Source organism: Monodelphis domestica, chromosome 1 (assembly GCF_027887165.1).
Source record: "Monodelphis domestica isolate mMonDom1 chromosome 1, mMonDom1.pri, whole genome shotgun sequence".
Taxonomy (NCBI): Eukaryota; Metazoa; Chordata; class Mammalia; order Didelphimorphia; family Didelphidae; genus Monodelphis; species Monodelphis domestica.
The window spans coordinates 479,469,628-479,491,964 of NC_077227.1; the positions used below are offsets into that span (position 1 = coordinate 479,469,628).

A 22,337-nucleotide genomic window follows, 5' to 3' on the forward strand; every position below is an offset into this window, starting at 1 on the left:
AGTAACAATTGTTTGTATAAAATGCAGTTTGGCCTCCCTCCTAGAAGAAAAAGTGAAAGGGCTAGAGAAATCTCTGTATCATTGCTTAATGTTACAATAAAATATACCTTGAAAATATGGAAAAAATACTGCAATAGGAAAATAAATCTGAAGAGGCCATGGAGAACCCATACTACCACCTCCAAGTTAGAAGAAAGGGAAAAAAAAGAAATGAAAAGTGAAGAAAAAAGGGGAAGTAGAATGACAATCTTTTGGTAATAGTTCGTGTTCTTCCTATGGATCTAGACCCTTTTAGGAAGAAGCAGTTTCTCCTCCTTTTAGGAAAAGGGATTACAGGATTCAGAGTGGAAAGAGACTCAGAATTCCTCCATTTCAACTCCATCATTTTATAGATCAGAAAAAAGAGGTTCAGAAGGATGACATTTCTTGTCCAAAGTTGCCCAAGTAGACAATACCAGGGACAAAATTAAAACTCAAGTCCAGTAACTCTAAACTTAATGCTCTTGCCACTCTCCCAGTCCTAGTCACTGGAAGACTAGATGAACCTGATGGCTGTTGCAGCTGCAGATAGGCAAAAACAGCTAAGAGATATGCTATTTTCCCAAAAGACAGAAGAAAACTTAGATGTCATCTTGTCTAATCCCTTTATTTTACAAATGAGGAAATTGAGGACACAACAAATGACATGACTTGCCTGAGATCATGTAGATAAGTAAATGGTGGGCACAGGATTTGAACTCAGGACCTCTTAATCCAAAAGAGGCAGCTAGATGGCTCAGTAGATAGAGTACAGGGCCTGGAGTCAGGAAGATCAAATATGGCCACAAACATTTATTAGATGCACACATTGGGTAAGTCACTTAATCCTTTTTTTGCCTAGGAAGCAGTTAGGTGGCTCAATGGACAGAGCACTGAGTTCAAATTCAGCCTCAGACACCTTGGGTAATCACTTAACCTCTGTTTGCCTTAATCTATAGAAGGAAATAACTAACCACTCTAGTGTCTTTGCCAAGAAAATTCCATGGACAATATGGTCCACAGGGTCATGAAGAATTGGACATTAGATTAAACAGTTGAACAACTTCTTCCTCCAAAGCAAGCACATTCCCTACAAAGCCACACTGCTTCTAATTCCAGATGTAGCACTTTCCCCACTGCTCTGTGCTTAACCCTAATGCTTGCTACTTGCTTCTGGACAAGTGATGACTGACAGAGAGATTATGAAATCCTATGCAAGAAACCAAAGTCTGGGCTGAGATGGCATTTCATAACTACTTCCAGGGAAGGTAGGGAAGAGTATGGGAAGTAAATGATGGCTTCAAAAGCTAATGTTAGCAAATGGGGCTTGGATGTCTATCCCCAAGCTTTTGAACAGAAACAACAGGCTTTTGGTCAGTGATGGTATGCTCTCAGTGAAAGCCAGTAAAATATATATTTGGGGTCAGACCAAGAGGGCTTTAAATTTAATGAAAAATAAATAAAAGGAAGAAAATTGGGCACACTATCTACACTAAATCAGAGATTAACCAGTACAAAATAGGAAGAATAACATCAGTGGACAATATCAATAATCCATAAGAAATAACATTGAAGAAAAGATGAAGTATTAATATTCTGACTCAAGTATTTATATTTAAATGTGAAAGTTTAGATTATTAAGATCTTGGAGGAAGAGGACAATTACTTATTAATGCTAAAGCACCTGTGCTAAGTGCTTTATAGATATTATCTCATTTGAACCTCACAAAAAAACCTAGAAGGTTTATAGATGGAGAAACTGAGGCTGGAATAAATTGAACTTGCCCAGAGTCACAGAGCTAGTAGTTATCTGAGGCTGGGTCTGAACTCAGGTTTTCTTGCCTCTAGACCTAGCCCTCTATCACTAAGTCACTTTATTGCCTAGCCAGGTAAATTCAATCCCCTATGTATCATTAAAGTTTAATGAGATATAGATAAGAAAATGCTTCTATTTTATTCAAAAGGGAAAGATTAATAAAAAGGGCTGGTAGACTAATACTGTTACTGCTCTGAGAAAATACATGAACCAAAGACAGTAGGGTAAGGTGGGTAGCATTTAGGTTAGGCTCAAGGAAGGGAAACAGAAGCAGTATCATGATGGGGTAGTATAATTATGCACCATATGGACAAAAGGATGATATGGATGGTGCCCAGACATCTGGTGGAACGCTCTCTTTCTGTAAAAAGCAGAGTATCTGATACATTCTTGATTTTCTCTCTAGTCAGAATGTGATTCTGACTAAAAATGAGAAACTGATTGCTAAAGTTGAAATTTTGGGAACTTTGGAAGTGACCATTGCCATTTTATAATACATAATAAATGAAGAAGGGAAGGAACAAATCATACCAGATCATCTTTGTTTCTTGTTTCAACAAAAGGATTAGCCTAGAAAAATTCTTGAATTTCAGCAAGACATTTGATAATGTTTCTAATCATATTCTTGTGAAAAGATTAGAGAGACATACACTGTATTGCAGTGTAGTTAAGTGAAATTGAGAATAGATGAATGGACTTTAAGGACAGTGATTAATGTAATCATGTCAACTTTGAGGAAGGTTAAACAAATGTCTCAGAGATGTGGCTATGATCGTATTCTGTTCCACACATTTTTGTCAGTGACTTGAATAAAGACATAGATTGCATGCCAACAACACAAAGCAAACAAGGATGGCCAATTATTTGGATAACAGTTGGAATTTTAAAAGTTTTTGGCAGGCTATAATGAAGAGTCTAATCTAACAAGATAATTTATAATAGGGATAAGTAGGGAATCCGAGATTCAGAGTTGGAAGGTAGCATGGTAATAATATCGAGTGCTAGAGTTAGGGAGAATTGGGTTTAAATCCTGACTCTGATACTAACTTTGTGGCCTAGAATAAGTCCCTTAACTTCTCTGTCAGTTTCTTCCTCTGAAAGTAGAAATTGGAATCTGGAAGAGGGAAATGGAAATAACTGTAGGACCTATATACCTCAGAGTTGTTTTGAAACTCAAATGAGATTATGTATGAAGCACTTTGCAAGCTTTAAAGCATTATATTGGAATAAAGGAAGGCCTGAGTTCAAATTTGACCTCTGACTCTTATTAATTTTATGACCCTGTTTGCCTCAGTTTCCTCATCTGTATAATAAGCTGGGGGGGGGGGGGGATGGCAAACTACTCCAGTATCTTTCCCAAGAAAACCCCAAGTGATAACAGAGTTGGACAAGATTGAAACGACTCAACAATACCATAATTATTATTAACTTTCTACAACATTTCCACCTTTAGGATAAAAAAAAATCACCTTAGCAGTAGTATAGGTAAACAACTGTTGGTGAGAATAACATCTAGGGATTTTATTTGACTGCAAACTCAATATGAGTGAGCCAAGAAACACCCTGTAATCTTCAGGTGTATTATGTCCTAGTGTCCAGGAGCGAGAAGATAGCTTTAGTGTACCCTGCCACAGTCAGATCTCAACTGGAATGTTGCCTCGTTTTCTAAACACGTTTTAGGAAGGAGATGAGAAACTGAAGTACACCTAGACTACGCTGACTAGGATGACAAAGTGTCCAAAACCTTGGCATCCGAGATCTGACTGGAAGGAAAACAAAAAACTAGAGAAATGTCAACCTGGACAAAGGAAGACACCCAGGGAGTAGTGCCAGGAGCTTCACGTGGCGAGCGCAGCAGGTGCGGGAACGGGGAGGGGCATGCGGGCAATGTTACTTTCACAGGCAGAAGTTCCAACGGTCCAGAGGCACAACCGGGGGCTGGTGGGAAGACGAAACGCGGCGAAGCCGGGGATGCTGGGAGACGTAGTTCAGCGGCCCCAACGCGCCGGCGCAAGGTTGTTTCTTCTACTTTGGCGAGTGAGAGCGAATAGGCACGGGAACACTCCTAGCGGCCCGACTCCTTCCCTGACCCCCTCAGGTGGGCTTGACTTTTTGGTTCCACCTGGCGTTTCCTGCCCTCCAGTTGCCGCTTGGGGGATTTTGGGAACGTGAAGAAAAGCCAGACCGGGCCAACTCTGCGGGGTGTGGATGCGGGGCGGGGTCTGGAGCACCTAGGTTTTCTCTTTCTGCCCCCTTGCCGGCGGAGCAAGGAGCTACTCCCTGGGACTCAGTTTCCTTAACTGTAAAATGAAGAAATTGGACTAAAAATGATTCACCAAATACTCTTTCAGCTGTAAATCTTGTGAACTCTGGGTACATGTGTCTAAACTAAATGAGAACTTACATTCATGACTTATGGTTACAGAGGGCTTTTAAGTATATTATTGACTTTCATTTGCACACCTTGATATAGTTAGTTTTGAGTGTTGTGCATTCTTCTTGATAAGAAAAGTGAATTTTAGAGAAGTGACATTCAAAATCACACAGCAATAATAAGTCCTACCTCTTGAGTACTTTAAGGTTTACAAAGGAAAAGCTTCCTTCACAACATTTCTGTGAGATGTGGGTAGTACAAATCTCCTTATCCTCATATCAAATGATAAATGAAGGTTCAAAGTGGCCAAAGTTTTCTCATGGCCACACATGTAAGCATTATATCTGCAATTTGACCCCAGGGCTTCTTTAAATTTAAGCTCTTCCTGCTATCTAATCTACTATACTATTTGGTGGAACTAAGATACCATTTTGCTTCTTGGGAAAATTGTACTAAATTGGAATAAATTATGGGAACTTTGAAAGTAGTATCTTGGCTTCCAAATTTGGGACCTTGGTCATCTTGACACTACTAGTCCAGGGCAGTCCTGGACACCCAGGTGCTTCTCAAGGACCCTCTGTCCAGAGGCTGGAACCTTTTCCCCTCTACCCTCATCTGGGGAAAATGTGAAGTGCCAAGAAACAGGGATGGAGATACCACAGAAACTTGTTTGAAAAGAACACGGGAGGCATTGGGCCCTTTCCCAAAGGTCTTTGCTGAAGAAAGCACCATTGCAACTTACTCAGCCCCTCCCTGGAGGAAAATCTGTCGCATCACATTAAAAACCCAGTTTAGCCAGAGTCAAGGATGGGATGGCCTCAAGGAGCTTTGTCAGAGATGAATGTGAACCAATACCAGAGGAAAGTGACTATATTTACAAAGTAGCAACTTTAGGAGCAATCATTGGTTGGATATATGGAGGCATAACCTGCTTTTTATCATGCCAAACAATATTATATTTCAGAACATGTAGAGATTTATTAAAACCAATTTGATGCTGTGCAATTTGCCCATCGAGATGCCATTCAAGGGTTCATCCGATATGGCTGTTGGTGGTGTTGGAAAACAACCTTGTTTGTCACTATATTTAACACAGCGAGCATTGGTCTGAATGTATACTAAAATAAAAATGCCTTAAGCCATTTTGTTGTTGCAGGAGCTGCTATTTGAGGTCTTTTCAGAATGTACTTGGGTTTGAGTAGTATGCTGACTGGTGGTTTGTTTGGAGCTTTTCTGGGGTGTTCCTCTGGGAGTCATGATCATAGCCATTCAGAAGTACCAGGGAGAGACTGTTTGGGACAGAAAACAGAAAGCACAGAAAGAGCTCTAGCAGTCAAAGCTGGATGAGTAGAAGGCAAGGCTATGTGTTGCTGATGCCGTCACACGAGAGTTTAAAAGTAACAGGGAAAAATCAATCAGAAAGAGATGTAAAGAAAATTGAAGGGCTGCTAAATCTTTCTAGAAACCCTTCTTCAACAACAGATAGTAAAATTGGGGATTAGTTTGATTCTAGACATGAGATATTTAATGAACTGGTGGTTTTTTGTTTTAAGGGATATGGATGAACTACTGTTTTGTCCCTAATGTTGTTTGTTTGTTTTTTTAAACCCTTACCTTACATCTCAGAATCAATTCTGGGTATTGGTTCCAAGGTAAAAGAGTGGAAAGGGTTAGGTAACATGTTAAATGTCCTGGTTGACATCTGTTCCTCTTCATTTTTGTAATTAACCTTGAATAAATCCATAGCTATTTCCCATACCTCTTAATTTAAACATTTAAGGGTTAGGTAACATGTTAAATGTCTTGCCCAGGGTCACACAGGTAGGAAGTGTCTGAGGCCACATCTGAACCCAGCACCTCTTGTCTGTAGGCCTGGCTTTCTATCCATTGAGACACTTGCCTCTGTGTCCCTAAAATTTTAATCATGAGTATTGTGCTTATGCTGGACTATTGCGTCAAGGAAATACTGACTCATGTATCGATTTATGACAAGGCTGGGAGCCTTCATCAAGAGTTGGGCTGCCGGAAATGGTATCTTTTTTCTTCTTCTGAATCTAGGGATGAGTTTATTATTTTTTTTCTTCCCAAATTCAAGAAAATGTTCCTCCAAAGACCTCCTTGAATAAAGAGTTTTATATCTTTATTCATGTAATTAACATTCTTCTAAAAGAGAAGGGTGGGAAGAGGGCCCCCAAAATGGGAAATAGAATGAACAAGCAGGCCAGAAGCATGTGGGAAGTCATTGTGTCATTGACTGATTGCCTCATAAAACTAGTATAGGTCTGAATAGGTATTTTTTAAATTAAAAAAGGGTTCACTTAAAAAATGAATTATAAGGGGGCAGCTGGGTGGGGCTCAGTGGGTTGAGAGCCAGGCCCAGAGATGGGAGGTGCTAAGTTCAAATCTGGCCTCAGGTACTTCCTAGCTGTGTGACCCTGGGCAAGTCACTTTACCCCCATTGCCTAGCCCTTACCATTCTTCTGCCTTAGAACCAATACCCAGTATTGATTCTAAGATGGAAGATAAGGGTTTATTTTAAATAAATGAATTATAAGTATCCAATAACGGTAGCACCTCATGTTGTTTGTTCCTGGTGTGAACATTGTACATATTGGGCTTTGACCTTCTTTTGAAGGTTGCTGATGTCAGACTTGTGATTTCCATGCTGGGGTCATCTTAGTAACTAACATTAGCAGTAGAACCTAGAGGGGACCCTAGTTCAAATTCATAAAAGGCCGAACCACAGAGGAATATGTAAGTTGTGATTGACCCAGTGTCTCTCAATCTTTCTATAGGAATAAACAGCCAAAAGTGAAGGTGGAGGAGGATATTCTGAGAGAACAGTCCTTGGAGAAAAAGTCAGATCTGAGGCCTGTCGTGCTAATATTTCAGGACAGATATCAGATATTGACAGCAAGAAGCAGATCCCAGAGTAGTTCTGATTATTCTACCTGAAAAATTCAGGACTTGGTCAAAGTAACCACATCTAGAGAACAGTGACCAAGAATTGACTACGGAGGATCTGATCAAAGTACAGGAAGAGAAAGGTGAGAACTTTCAAAGGATCACTGGTGGGGAAATATTTCCCAAGGGTGGGAGAAAGGCAAACTGACCTTCCTTCTGGAATGTGGCGAGTCTTGGGTAGTGCCCTGCCTCATGGTGGGATTTGCTCAAGGGGTGATACTGTTTAGGCCCCAGAGTCTCATCCAAGTCAGTCCTTGCCTTTTAGCTTTATTGTGTATAACAAGTAGCTTCTGGAACAACAAAAAGTAGATCATACATACTTCATTGACCTCCCATTTGAAGGAAAGAACTTATAAGTGGTTTGGAGAAGTAGGCCAAAGACCCTGCATTGTGAACTGTTCATCCCTCCAGATGTTCCTGCTATGTTGACTTCCATTGAATTTGGGCTTTTCATTCTTCATACCACACTCACATGTGTTATTGCATTAACTTGCTAAATGAGCCAATGCACATGTTTAAATTAAGAGCTATGGATTTATTCAAGGCTTATTACCAATATGAAGAGGAACAGATGTCAATCAGGAACACCATCAGCAATGTGTGAGTGCAGGTCACTGCTAACTCTGGAGCAACTTGCATAACCACGTTACTCTGGTCTAATTACTAGATCCCTGTGGTAAACAAAATAAAACAAAACAAAACAAGAATATCCTCTAGTAGATAGTGAGGAAGTGTTGATGAACTCTAAGCCCCTTCCCACTATCTCACCCTTACATCTAAGCCTATATCCCAAAGAGATAAAAAAAAATTTTTAGCACTTTTATTTGTGTTGGCAAACAGAAGGAAACTAAGCAAATACCTACCAATTGGAGAATGGCTAAATCAATGATCATATACGAATATAATGAAATACTATATTATGCCATAAGAAATAATAAAAAGGATGATTTCATCGGTTACTTATGAAAACTTTTATGAATTCATGTATGGAGAATTGAGCAAAGCCAAGAGAAATAATTTGTTCAGAAGTCACAACACTGTAAAAACAAACAATGCTGAAAGGCTTAAGAACTCTGATTAAGGCAATGACCAACCTTGATTCTAGGATACTTAAAATGTAGCATGCCACCCAGCTCCTGACAAATAGATAATAGATTCAAGATCCAAAAGTAACTTACATTTTTTTGACAGCCAGTTCAGAAATTTGTTTTGCTTGACTATCCACATTTGTTTTAAGGCTTTTGCATTTGTTTGTCTTGGAAGGGCAGAGAGAGGATGGAGGGGGACTGAGGAGGAAAGTGAGTAGGAGTTAAATTCTTGTTTAAAAAATCAAAAGCCAATTTGTATTAAAAAAACAAAGACATTGTATTGGATGCAAAAAGATTTCGATATATAAAAGTGTAAGAAGTGTCCACCCTGGAGCTACTGAAGTAGTCAATTATAATCATCAATTAGAAAGGTTGTAATGAGTATCTTTATCATCATTCTGCCTTTCTTCTTCTGCCCCACAGGTTTGCATTCACTGGGCTCCACCTTTCTACAAGTGGAAAGCTCAGAGATGGAGGATATGGTTCCTGGGCTTCTGCTCTCTAGACCTCAGGTAAACTGGGATTTTCAATCTATTTCCTGAAGTTCCATCTTATCTCAGAGAGTTCATAAAATAGCAATATCTTTATGGGCTAGAATGGACAAGATAGGCCTCAGTTCAATTAAAAAAATATTTTTTAAGTATCAACCTTGTAAAAACACGGTCTAGGGTACTGGGGAAGATGCAGAATGGCTACAACATATAAACTACAATGTAGGTAAGATACATTCGGAACAAAAAGAAAGATACAAACAAACTACTACTGTAATATCCAAAGAGGGAAAAGTTATTTGTAATTTGATTTGGGTCTGGAAAAGATAGGGAAGAGGACATTCCAGGTATAAAGAATGAGCAAAAGGCAGGGCAATGGGAAAACATGGGCTGTGTACAAGGGAACGTCATTGTTCCAGTTTGGCTGGAATATTGTAGGGGCTAATGTGAGATAAGGCTCTTGTCATGTAAGAGCAAATAGCACCAGATTATGGAGGTCTTTTTTTTTTTAAGACTAGATTTATTAGTTTGGTTGGCAGTTAGGGACTTTTGACAGATTTTGAGATAAAGCATGCCATATTTGTACACAAAGAAGAATTATCTGGCAGTAGTGAGAAAGATAAATTAGTGGAATAGAGAAACTAGAGAAAGGAAGCTCAGCTAGCCTATTTAATGGTCTCAGAGGTGATGATGGGGGCCTATAGTAGGAGAGTGGCATTGTAAAGAGAGAGGAGAATCATTGGATCATTTAGAACTGGAAGGGAACAGAGAGCAGTTTTTCTTTACAGGTAAGGAAACCAAGGCACATAAAGAATAAGTGACTTGCCTAGGGTCATACAACTAGTTAGTATCTGAAGGAGTGAACTGTGCAAACATTGTAGAAACATAATTGGTAGAACTTGGTAAGTGATTAGGTTAGATAGGTGAGCAAGGGGGAGCAATCAAAGATAACACAGGTTTTGAGCATGAGTGACTAGGCACATTTTGTTATAATTGGCAAATACAGAAACTTGTAAGAGTAATTGATTTGAGAAGCATGAAAAATTTTGGACATGTTGAGTTTGAGATAATGGCAAGACAACAAAGTGAAGGTATCCACTAGGCAGTTCAAAATGTGAGTGGTTGTGGAATTTGGAAGTGAAGTCCTAGGCACAGGTTTGGAAGTCATCTGTGAAGAACTGCGTGAAGAAGATGAGAGAGCTGAATATAAAGATTTGGAGGTACGGGGAAAGAAGACAAGGCAGCTCACATTAGATGGCCTCATAAGCTCATTAAAATAGAAGTCCAGATCATCTTCTAAGAGTAAAGTGAAGTCTTGTTTAAGTTTGGGTAGTTGAATAAATTAGAAAAAAATTGGAATAATTACAGTGGGAAATTCAACAAGAAACCAACAGGTGATAAATAAATGGGTTTATTGAGAACTACTGGCAGTAAGAACCCAGCTAAGAGTTTAGATAGTATGAATTTGATGGGGAACCAATTAACATTGAGTTTTATGAGATTATTCTTCCTGGCATCTGAATGTAATCCATAATGCTGCCACACCGATTTTCCTAAAACACAAATCTGATCAGATTATTCCCTCAGGAAGCTGAAGTTGCTCCCTCACCTCTAGAATAACATTCATATTGCCCTTCGCAAGCTTCCCGCCTTTCCAAGTTGATCGCACATCCTCTCTATCATTCACTCTACATTAAAAACAAATTGCCCTACTTACAGGTTTTCAGACACTGTATTCCATATTCTGCCTCTATCTTTAGGCTGACCCCCACCATGCTTGGAATGATTTGCATCCTTACCTCTTGAAACCTCTAGCTCCTTTCAGGGCTCACCTCAAGCATATATATTTCCTAGTATCATCATCATCACTCTTAGACCATGTTGTTTTTCTTTTGTTGTTATAATAGGTTGCTCAAACAAAGTTTATTAGTTATTCTTGAGTACAAAATAAACCAAGTTACTGAGGCTGCTAGAAAGTACACGGGTGATAGGAAAAGTTGTTTTGTTTTGTTTTTTCAAAAGTATGATTTCTTATTTTCATTTTTGTTGTTTTGCTTTTGGTTTCTTTTAATAAAACACACACACACACACACACACACACACACAATTACTTCTCCACTTAAGCAGTTAAGCAGTCTGCATAATCCAATTAACATGGAGCAGTGGGAATTGTGCTGGCTCTCATGGTGGAGGCTCAGGACTGGTTTTACTGGGCTCTGTGACATGCTGATTCCCCATGGCCACCTGGACCATGTCATGAGCACCTAAGAAAACTCTTGAGTGCTCTGTAGAATCCAGTATTGTCGTTCCAAGTGGACATCTTGACTTCCTGAAGAATGAGCTTGCCCACCAGTGATCTGGATCTCATTTTGAAAGACCAGGATGGTGGGGGATTACTTCCTCAGAGTACTCAGCACTTCTGTAGGAGCTATTGCTGGAAGTGGAACCCACACACCTTAGGTAGTACTCGTGGGTTGCTACAAATGAACTGATGGACAGGATTGATACCATGTTAATTTCTCTTGTTTCTTGTGATGATATAAACCTTAATGGTGGTCCCAACAAGCCCCTGTGAGACAGTGGGCTCCAGTGATATAGAGGACTTGGATTGGGGGAAGGCAGTGCTAGGCCACAGAGCCTAAGAGTTATGGGAAATCTCCAGAGGATACTCAGTAACAGCATAGAATGAAAGAGTTTTGGGGGTTTTACATTGCCTTTTTTTTTATCATAACCCACGTGGATATTGTAACAACCCTATGGTATCAGAAGTGTGGGTATTCTTATCGCCAATTTACAGATGAGGAAACTGAGGATTTATGCAGTCGATAACTTGCCCAGGTTCAAATGGCAACTATAATAATAAAAATCTATGCCTGGATTCTAGCTGATTCAGTATTATAAAAACCATCAGTATTGGCCTCAGTTTCAACCCCCGAATTCCTCAGTTCCCTCATCTTTAAACTAGGGGTAATAATACATTATCAATATCACAAGGTTCTTGTGTAGAAAATGCTGCATAAATTTGAAAAATTAATAAGCACATGAAAAAGTGCTCTAAATCTCTTATAATCAGAGAAATGCAAATCAAAACAGCTCTGAGGTATCACCTCACACCTAGCGGATTGGCTAACATGACAGCAAAGGAAAGTAATGAATGCTAGAGGGGATGTGGCAAAGTTGGGACATTAATGCATTGCTGGTGGAGTTTTGAACTGATCCAACCATTCTGGAGGGCAATTTGGAACTATGCCCAAAGGGCGATAAAAGACTATCTGCCCTTTGATCCAGCCATAGCACTGCTGGGTTTGTACCCCAAAGAGATAATAAGGAAAAAGACATGTACAAGAATATTCATAGCTGTGATCTTTGTGGTGGCAAAAAATTGGAAAATGAGGGGATGCCCTTCAATTGGGGAATGGCTGAACAAATTGTGGTATCTGTTGGTGATGGACTACTATTGTGCTAAAAGGAATAATAAATTGGAGGAATTCCATGTGAATTGGAACAACCTCCAGTAATTGATGCAGAGTGAAAGGAGCAGAACCAGGAGAACATTGTGCACAGAGACAGCTACACTGTGGCACACTCTAATGTAATGGATTTTTCTACTAGCAGCAATGCAGTGATCCAGGACAATTTGGAGGGACTTATGAGAAAGAACCCTGTCCACATCCAGAGAAAGAACTGTGGGAGCAGAAACACAGAAGGAAAATAACTTCTTGATCACATGGGTCGATGGGGATGGAGACCCTAGTGTAAATATTAATAATGTGAAAATAGGTCTTGATCAATGACACATGTTAAAACCAGTGGAATTGTGTGCCAGCTATGGGAGGGGGCTGGGGGTGAAGGGAGGGAAAGAACATGAATCTTGTAACCATGGAAAAATATTCTAAATCAACTAATTAAATAAAAAAAAATTTTAAAAACCTTCCCAACTAAATAGTTTATAAAAGGCTTTCATCTCATGTGATTCTGATGATCAGATCAATGTGTAGTGGTGCTTAGAAAAGCATTTCCCACATTCATTACATTTATGAGGATTCTCTCCAGTATGAACCTTCCCATGTAAAATAATCATCTTGAGATTTTCCTGAAGGCTTTCCTGTAGTCACTGCATTTATATATAAGACTTCTCACTGGTGTGAATTATCTGATGTACAATCAGCTTTGAACTATGATTAAAGGTGTTCCCATATTGATAAGGTTTCTTTAAAAAAAAATTAACCTGGTCTTTTTGGGTAAGGGGCAATTTCCTCTGTGACTCAAAATCATTCAACTTTATTCCTGCAATTTTAGAAGCTACAGGATCTTTGAAGTGCTTAGCTGAATCCCTCTTATATATCCCTCTTATAAACCTTGAAATCAACTGAATATTGTCAGAAACACAAGGAATAGGGTTATTCATCTGCATAGATCAGCTTAACTTCAGATCAAAGCAAATTAAAAAAAAAACTGTAGGCCATGAGAATAGTTATATGTAGTAGTAATAACTCAACCTTTTACTTCTTGTCACTTTGATCAGGTTAGTCAGATGAGTCTAGGAAAGCTGAACCTCATCCTAACAATTTTGCTCATGGGCAGAAGTTTCCCTTTTTGAATTGCTTCCTAAAAGAGAGAAATGTGTCAGTTTTAAAAGTGTGATTAAATCTCCTACCTCTTTTAATTTATTAATTTAATTCACAGGTTAATGAGTGTTGTTCAGCCAGTAAACATTTATTAAGTGCTTATTATGTGTCAGGCACTGTTTCAAGCACTGGAGGATACAAAGCAAGATAAAAGGAATTCTCTTCTCTTGAAGAGCTCACAGTCTAATGAGAGAGTTACAGATCTGAAATTGCTTTCACCTTCATGTCTCAATATGTATGACTAAAGTAATGAGGTGGATTTCCATAAAAACAAAATAAAATTGCCATCATTACATTCTAGTCATATCCTGTGTTTGTATTTGTATATTTCTAGACAGTTCTCTGCTTTTTGCCCCATTGTGTTTCTAGAAATTGTCAGAAAATAAGATATTTTCCCATAGGAACAGTACCAAAATTGGGGAGAGCCAGAGATCAGCAAAGTAGTCTGCAAGCCAAATCTGGCCTACTATATACTTAAAAATGTAAAAAAATATTCTTAGTTTTCTGGTCACACAAAAACAAATGGTTTTGGCCTATGGACCATAGTTTGTTGACCCCTGAAATAAACTATTGATGTTATCAGTAATCTGTTGTACCAAAAGAGTATAGATACAACTATAAACTTTTTTTTTTTAAACCCTTACCTTCCATCTTGGAGTCAATACTGTGTATTGGCTCCAAGGCAGAAGAGTGGTAAGGGCTAGGCAATGGGGGTCAAGTGACTTGCCCAGGGTCACACAGCTAGGAAGTTTCTGAGGCCAGATTTGAACCTAGGACCTCTGTCTCTAGGCCTGGTTCTCAATCTACTGAGCTACCCAGCTGCCCCCAACTATAAACTTTTATAGTGATTCAAAGAAGCAAAATTATTCTCTAATCCCTACAGTTTGGGAACTGAAAAGGACCTTAAAAATATCTAATCCGATTCTTCATTTTATATATGAATAAATTGAGCGCCAAATGGAAGTGAATAGTCTGGTTTTAACAAACATTTATTAAAGAACTTTTCTTTCCTTTCTAAAATTTGAAAAGGTTCCTGGGAAATTACTGAGTGGTCAGTTTCTTTAAAAATGATTCTCGGGGGCAGCTAGGTGGCTCAGTGGATTGAGAGCCAGGCCCAGAGACAGGAGGTCCTGGGTTGAAATCTGGCCCTCCAGATTTCCCATGTGACCCTGGGCAAGTCACTTAACCCCCATTGCCTAGCTCTTACCACTCTTCTGCCTTAGAACCAATATACAATATTGATTCTAAGATGGAAGGTAAGAGTTTAAAAGAAAAGTGATTCTGGACAGTTTAAACGCATGTCTTTTTGTTCTTATAAATTTCCTTTTACCAAGCAGAAACACTTTAAAATAAATACATTCTGATGGAAAAGCACTGCACTAGTGCTGTCTGTCTATTAATTACATGTGCAATCGTGTTGGGATCTTTGATGGGAAATTGCTTAACCTCTTAAGGCTTCAGTTTCTTCATCTATCACTGAGGGGATCTGGTTAGATGATCTCTAAGCTGCCTCCCCCAAACAATAAAGTAGTGAGGGATTGGAGAAGTGAACAAGGTAGTTGTCTTGATCTTTTAAAAATTCTCTTTCCCTTTCCTAACAACACAAAGGACAGACTTGAAAAGTATGAAAACTCATAAAAGTCTAGGAAAGAGTGGATTATGTTTAAACTTAAACTCTATGATATTCTCTTCCCACCACCATTCCCAAAACAAAAACAAACAAACAAAAAATCAGCTTCATTCTTCCTGAATTAATCTATTCATGGCACTACAGTAATCAAGTAGGCTTGAAACCTTGAAATCAACATTGATTCTTTTACATACTCTATGGCCTGGACACATTTATTTCCCCCCAACTCTCACATCCAACTACTATTGAGTTTAACACTATTTTGGCTTTAGTCTCTCTCATTTTCATTCCTATTGCCACCCTTTATTAGGAAAGAGGCCTGCATAAAGAAAAATATGTTTGCTGTTTTAGGAATTATTGACATTCGAGGATGTAGCAGTGGACTTCACCGAGGAGGAATGGAAGCAACTAGATCATGTTCAGAAGGACCTATACAGAGATGTAATGCTGGAAAACTATAGGAACCTGGTCTTTTTGGGTAAGGGGCAGTTTCCTCTGTGACTCAAAATCATTCAACTTTATTCCTGCAATTTTAGAAGCTGCAGGATCTCTGAAGTGCTTAGCTGAATTTGGGATTGAGTTATAGCCATTATAATCCCTCATGCATATAGGCAGGATGTTCCCTCCTCCCTTTTCTAGGAGTAACTTGTCTTAAATTTGGGGAGGTAGATTTGGGTACCTTCAATATGCCCAGCCTGGATTCAGAGCCCTCCTCAACTTCCAGAAATCCCAATAAGCATAGGCTGAGTCTGGACTCTGTAATGTTTCTGTATTTCCAGCACAAACACGCAAATTGTTTGTTTTTTTCCCTATGAGCAGGCCATCAAATTTCCAAACCAGATATGATATCTAAGTTGCAGCAAGGAGAAGAGCCCTGGATAATGGAGAGAGAAATCCCAAAAGGCACCAGCCCAGGTAAGCAAATGAGAATCAGATAAAGAGAAATCAGTTAAGAATTAGAATCTTGGATATGTTTATTGAGTAGCTTTCCTCAAGGCTTCCCATTTCCCAGATCTGTGGAAAAGATGGAAACATTTGGTATGAACTCTCTCTGATAACTTGACTTTACTTCAAAATACCATATTCTTAGAATTAGAAGGCCATCTTTCCCACTGTCTACCCAATGTATTTGTTACTTCTGTAACATTCTTGATAAATGATTTTCCATCTTTTCCTTAAAACAAATTTAGGACTCAGAAAGACCTCAGGAGCCCATTCCATATTTTGGTAATCTCTATTATGAAATTCTTTAAATTTAAATGAAGCCTGTGACTTCTGCTTATTAGTTCTAGTTCCCTCTTTTGTAGCAAAGAATTTCCTCTATAGGAAAAGCCTTCAAATATTTTAAGATAACTATCATGCATTCTCAGATAAGCTTCCTATCACTGTCCTTTCATCTAGTTATCCTCCCCTTATCACCTCTCTCCTGAACTATTGCAAAAGCCTTCAGTAGGATTCCCTTCCAAAAGTCTCTCTTCTCAAACCATTCTCCACTTAGCTACAAAAGTGATTTTACTCAAGCATATTTCTGAACATGTCAGTCCTCCCTACTCATTAATTTTAGTGACTCATTTTTGTTTCTGGAATCAAATAAACTTCTCTGTTTGACATTTTAAAGTCTTTTGTGAGTTGGCCCCAATCTCCCATTCCAGCTTTATTCTACATTATTTCCCTTCTCACATTGTGTGGTCCAGCCAAACTTGCCTTCTTGTTGCTACTCAGATATGACACTGCCTCCTCTAATCCTGACTCATCCTCTGACATTTCCCCTTTCTGCTTAGTCTATTCTCTTTGACACTATTCTTACCTACTAGGCTGCCTTTTTCTGCTCACTTTATATGTTGAATCAACTCTCTTACAACCAATTCCATTTCATCACTGATCTTCCCTTCCCATTCCTTTTCTCTCTTCATGAGGCCATATTTGAGAGTTATCAAAACCATTCACTTTGTTCTTACAATAAACAGTTTCATTCTCCCATTACCACTTTAGCAAGTTTCAGTTCCTTGAGGAGATGAAACAATGAATATTTACTTTTTTTTTTTTTTAATTTCAGACTGGGAGACTAGTTCTGGAATCAAAAAGGCAACTATTAAGCAGGAAGAGGAATTAACCCAGGAAGCAATGGTGGGAAAATTCACAAGGAATAGTCTTTGGTATTCCAAGTTAGGAAAACCCTTTGAATGGGTTAACCAATTAGGGTGGCATAAGGAGAGCCAAGAGAAACAATCAAAGCAGATGATTACTGGCCACAAGAAAGCTTTCACTGGGAAGACTGGCCCTGAATGTAATGAATTTGGAATCAGTTTTAGTCTGAGTTCAATCCTTATTACAAAACAGAGAGTTCATATAGGAGACCATAAATTCCACAAAGATGGAAAGATCTTCAAACATGATTTAGACCCAAGTAAACATCAGAGAATATGTATAGGGAAGAAACACCCCTATGAATGTAATGAATGTGAGAAAGCTTTTAGTCAACATGAACAACTTATTCAGCATCAGAAAATTCATGTTGTAGAGAAACCATATGAATGTAATGAATGTGGAAAAGCCTTCAGCCGAAGTACAAACCTTGTTCAACATCAGAGAATTCATACTGGAGAGAAACCATATGGATGTAATCAATGTGGTAAAGCATTCAGCCAGCGTGCACACCTTCTTCAGCATCATAGTACTCATACAGGAGAGAAACCTTATGAATGTATAGTATGTGGAAAAACCTTCAGCCAGAATACACATCTTAGTCAGCATCGGAGAATTCATACTGGAGAGAAACCCTATGACTGTAATGAGTGTGGGAAAGCCTTCCGTCACCTTTCTTCCCTTACTCAGCATCAGAGAATACATACAGGAGAGAAACCTTATAACTGTAATCAATGTGAGAAAACTTTTAGACGATGTACAGAGCTTACTCAACATCTTAGAATTCATTCAGGAAATAAGCCCTATGAATGCACTGAATGTGGGAAAGCCTTCAGCAGGAGTACACACCTTAATCAACACCAGAGAGTTCATACTGGAGAAAAACCATATGAATGTAATGAATGTGGAAGAACCTTTAGCAGCAGATCATCCATTGCTCAGCATCAGAGAATTCATACTGGAGAGAAACCCTATGAATGCAATGAATGTGGGAAATCGTTCACCCGAAGTACAATACTTGTACAACACCAAAGAATTCATTCTGGAGAGAAACCATATAAATGTAAGCAATGTGGGAAATCATTCACTGATAAGTCATCAATTTTTCAACATCAGAAAGTGCATGCTAGAGAGAAGCCCTATGAATGTCATGAATGTGGGAAATGTTTCAGTCAGATTTCATACCTTATTCAACATCAAAGAATTCATACAGGAGAGAAACCCTATGAATGTAATTATTGTGGGAAAGCCTTTGGCAATAGATCTTCCATTATTCAGCATCAAAGAATTCATACTGGAGAGAAACCTTATGAATGTAGCGAATGTGGGAAATGCTTTAATCAGATTTCATATCTTACTCAACACCAGAGAATTCACACTGGAGAAAAACCTTATAAGTGTAATGAATGTGGGAAGGCCTTTAGGTGGAGTACACACCTCACCCGACATCAAAAAACTCATACAGAAGGGAAACTTTAGAAATATAATTTGTGTGGGAAGATAACAGTTATAAATAAGACATGGTTCTTGCTCTGAAAGAACTCACAATTTGGAGGGGATGATTAGATGTCTATGTAGACAAACACAAGTTAGAATGTGATAAGTATCCTGTTTTGGTCTGGTGGGGAGGGCAGAGAAATAGAGGTATTGGGATATTGTTAGGCAGTATTCATTCAGAAAGGATAATCTTGGGAGAAGCTTTCTCAAGATGGGCTAAGAAAAACACAAACTGTAATTTAGGATCCACTTGTATAAACAAAGCCCAAACTGTGAGACAGGTATTATTTTACCAGGTGAGTACTAGTAACCTAACTGGAAAGTGGAAATTAAAATTCATATCTAAAGTAGGCAGAAACATGAACAGAATAAACAGATGTCAGAGCTAAGACAAAAATTATATGACAGAAGAAAATTTAAAGCAAAAAGAGATTCAGGAAATTAAAAATTTAAACACAATCAAGACATACTCAAAGCCCTCATACCAACAGAGGAAGGTACAAAGAGAAACTAGAAAGTGCTTCTTATGCCATGAAGTAGGGCACCTCATAAAAGATTGCTATTTCAAAAAGAAATATGAGACAACCAAAAATACACAGGCAAAGTCATATTACAAAGATAAGAAAAATGTGTGTTGCAAGCATTGTAGCCTACAAACATCTCAAGAAGCTTCAAATATTGAGGAAATGCATTCAGCTATTAATTTAGGGACTAAATCCAGATATTCAGATGTGCTGACTCATGGGAGAAAGGATTTATGAATCCAGAAGTATAATTTATTTAGCTTGATTCATGGAGATAGAGAAAATATATTGCATGATGAAACAAGCAGAGACAAACATGCAGGAACAAACCAAAACCAAAAGCAGAAAAGAGTAAATACAAGGGTGATGCAGAAAACTAAATGTATTGAATCTGTGAGAAATGATGATGATAAATCAAACAAAATGTTAAATGAAAAGCACAGACAAGTACGGGAGCTAGATGAAGAGATTAAAAGTATCATTGTGCAGACACAAACTGAAATAAGAGACTCAGACAGAAGGAGCATAGTAACCACTCATGAAAAAAGCAGAAAACAAGTAAAAATGTATTTGAAAATTTTTTTCAGTGCAGATTGGGCACAGGGATTGAATTTTGGAGAAGTCATAAAAACTCACATAAATCTAACCAGGAGCTGTTGAAAGACACAGCGAAACAAAATTTCAATTCCCTGCAACAAAATAACTGTGGCAGATAATGGAATGAAAGACAAGGACAAGAAGGCTACGAAAAATAAGGCAGTAACACATGGCAAAGATAACGACAAGGACACCGATAGCAACAAGGAAGCTGAGAAAATATTTCCCTTAAAAGATGTTACCAAAATTTCAGAGAATGCTGGAGTACTACATTCAAAAGTACACAAGCAATTTACAACACAGGAATTGGATTCAATATGTAGATTTCCAAAATTTATCTCTGAACCATATAGATCTCTCAAGGAGCTAAAAAGGACATGTAGGATCTTTGAACCCAGTTTTGATGATACAGAGTTCCTTTTGTCAGAATTATTTAGCCCCCATGAACACCAGCAGTTTATTGAAAAGACTAGGACAGATAACACCTTGACTAGCTGGCCTACAGAAGAGCAAAGGGAAGATTTTGTCTTCTCTAATCCCGCTTGCATGACATATCTCAGAAAATGCAGGGAAGATTTGCTCCAGGCTATCAAAACATTTTGTTCCAAACCCAATGCATGGGGAAAATTTGATAAATGAATTGCAAGAGATAATGATCCAGCTATAATGATAATGATAATCCAGCTAACTTTATTGATTGCCTATTAGAAATTGTGGAACCTATAATGGGAATAGAGAATGACTCAGAGGAATCTGTAGCTCATATACGGAGGCAATTTCTTAGGGGTTGCACATCACACCTAAGAAACTTTTTCAAGAACTATTTCCCAAAATATGACATGATTACTCTTTCTGAACTTAGAGACTCTGCATCCTATTTGTTTGACAGCTCTGCAAACTTGCACCTCCTTGCCTGTTTGCAGGCTTTCCTCCATTTTACTTTTCCACAGGCAGTGATGGTGGACCTAGTGCTTTGGCGATGTGGTTTTACCCAGTTTGGCAGTTGCTGAAGAGTGGAATCTCCTCCCATTTATATCAAATGTTCTAGGATTCAGTCTTCCAATTGCAGCTTCCAAAAGGATTCCAGATATTTTCTTCCAAACAAATTATAGACATCTTGTTTCAAGCTACTCAAAATAAGGTTATCAATTTTGACACCATATGTATAGTGCCCTATACACATTTGTCTTTGACTCTATTCATCTGTTCAACTAAATTCCAGTGCTTACATTGAGAAAGGAGATGAAATATTATTGTATTACAGGTGTTATGGAAGGAACTTTTAGAACAAGAGAGACTTGTTTGACCTTTGGGAGGGATTGATGTTACTAATGAGTCTAGTGTTTTGGCAACTGTTGAAGTCCTTCACAAAAAAGGTTTGAAAGTCACTGCTGCAGTAGTGCTGCTGAACGTGCAGCTGGGGCCAAAGCCACATTGAAAGAGCATGGTAGTCACCTATATGTTATATTCATTGCAAAAGATCCTGAATATTCTTGGGCAGCTAAAAAGAAGCCCTTGAGATGGTTGGAAAAGTAAACAAATGTTTTCAAGAACAAGATTATTGTGTATCTACAAAGGAAATTTTAAAAGGATATTGCTTTGTGGTGCAATGCCCTGCTGCCTGGGACTATTCTTGCTGACTCAAAACTTCTTGGGCTTATATAATAAAAGCAGAACAATGTGGATCTTTCAGCTGCTACTACAAAAGCCAAGTAGCTGTGGGCAGCAGCAGCCACTCAGGGTGCCAGCATGTGTATATTCAAGACTTTTGTAGAATGATTTTACTCTGGAGATAATGGGGGAATCAAAAACTCAACAGAACTTCTTGAATTTATTAGCATGTGAAGACTGGAAACATGGAGACATTGGAAACTGATAAAGCAATGTGAAGATAGTGTTTTTAGAGTAGCTTCTTGGACTAATCTAGGGAATGCCCATGTAATGTCAGGTCTTGGAGGAATGAACAGCTTGGGCTATCATTTCAATGGAGTTGCTTTCTGATTGCTAAAATGAGCTCCTCTTGGTCATTAACTGCTGGTGACTATACTAAAGAAGCGATGAAAGAAGATGAATTTTATTTAGAGTTTGTAAATTGTTTTTTGTTGTTCAAAAGTAAGCAGTAAACCAGAATCTGTTCCCTTGACTCTAGGAATCAAAGTACAAGCTGCAAGGAATAATCTTAGTCAACAAATGAATACATTGTTGACTTGGAATCTGAATATTCTGGGTTCAAATTACACTTCTTGTATTTGTGGCCTCTGTGACTCTGGACAAGTCATTTAATCCCTGTAAACCCAAGTTGTGTCATCTTTAAGAGAGGGAAGTGAACTAGACAGCCCTGAGGTCCTTTCCAGATATAAATCGATGGTCTCTTGATCCCATATAATATCCTACAAAAAGTTATTGGCAAATGAGTTTCTGATTATCATCATTTATGTTGTGCTATGTCAATAGCTTTCTAGAAGGAGCCCAGATAGATAGAAAACCTACGTGGGGAGCCTACTTATCTAGCCATGATGTTTAAAAGTCGCTAAGATTTGGGGTCCTGACAACATTTCTCCTAAA

General features: G+C 38.5%; 1 protein-coding gene across 4 annotated transcripts in view; it reads left to right on the top strand.

Annotated features, from left to right (window-relative positions):
• The window catches only part of LOC100023942 (zinc finger protein 883-like), a 33,935-nt gene extending 11,903 nt beyond the window's left edge, over window positions 1–22,032 (top strand). Inside the window, exons 2-7 of one of the 4 annotated variants that reach the window (XM_016428419.2) lie at window positions 3,515–3,692; window positions 7,004–7,255; window positions 8,684–8,772; window positions 15,361–15,487; window positions 15,829–15,924; window positions 17,066–22,032. In XM_016428419.2, the coding sequence (XP_016283905.1) occupies window positions 8,731–8,772; window positions 15,361–15,487; window positions 15,829–15,924; window positions 17,066–18,633 (1,833 nt within the window). In that variant the 5' untranslated portion in view covers window positions 3,515–3,692; window positions 7,004–7,255; window positions 8,684–8,730 and the 3' untranslated portion in view covers window positions 18,634–22,032. Of the gene's footprint in view, window positions 1–3,514; window positions 3,693–3,744; window positions 3,933–7,003; window positions 7,256–8,683; window positions 8,773–15,360; window positions 15,488–15,828; window positions 15,925–17,065 lie in introns of those variants that run through there. The other 3 variants (XM_016428420.2, XM_016428418.2, XM_007475473.3) reach the window with 3 other exon arrangements.
• Window positions 22,033–22,337: the final 305 nt, after the last annotated feature.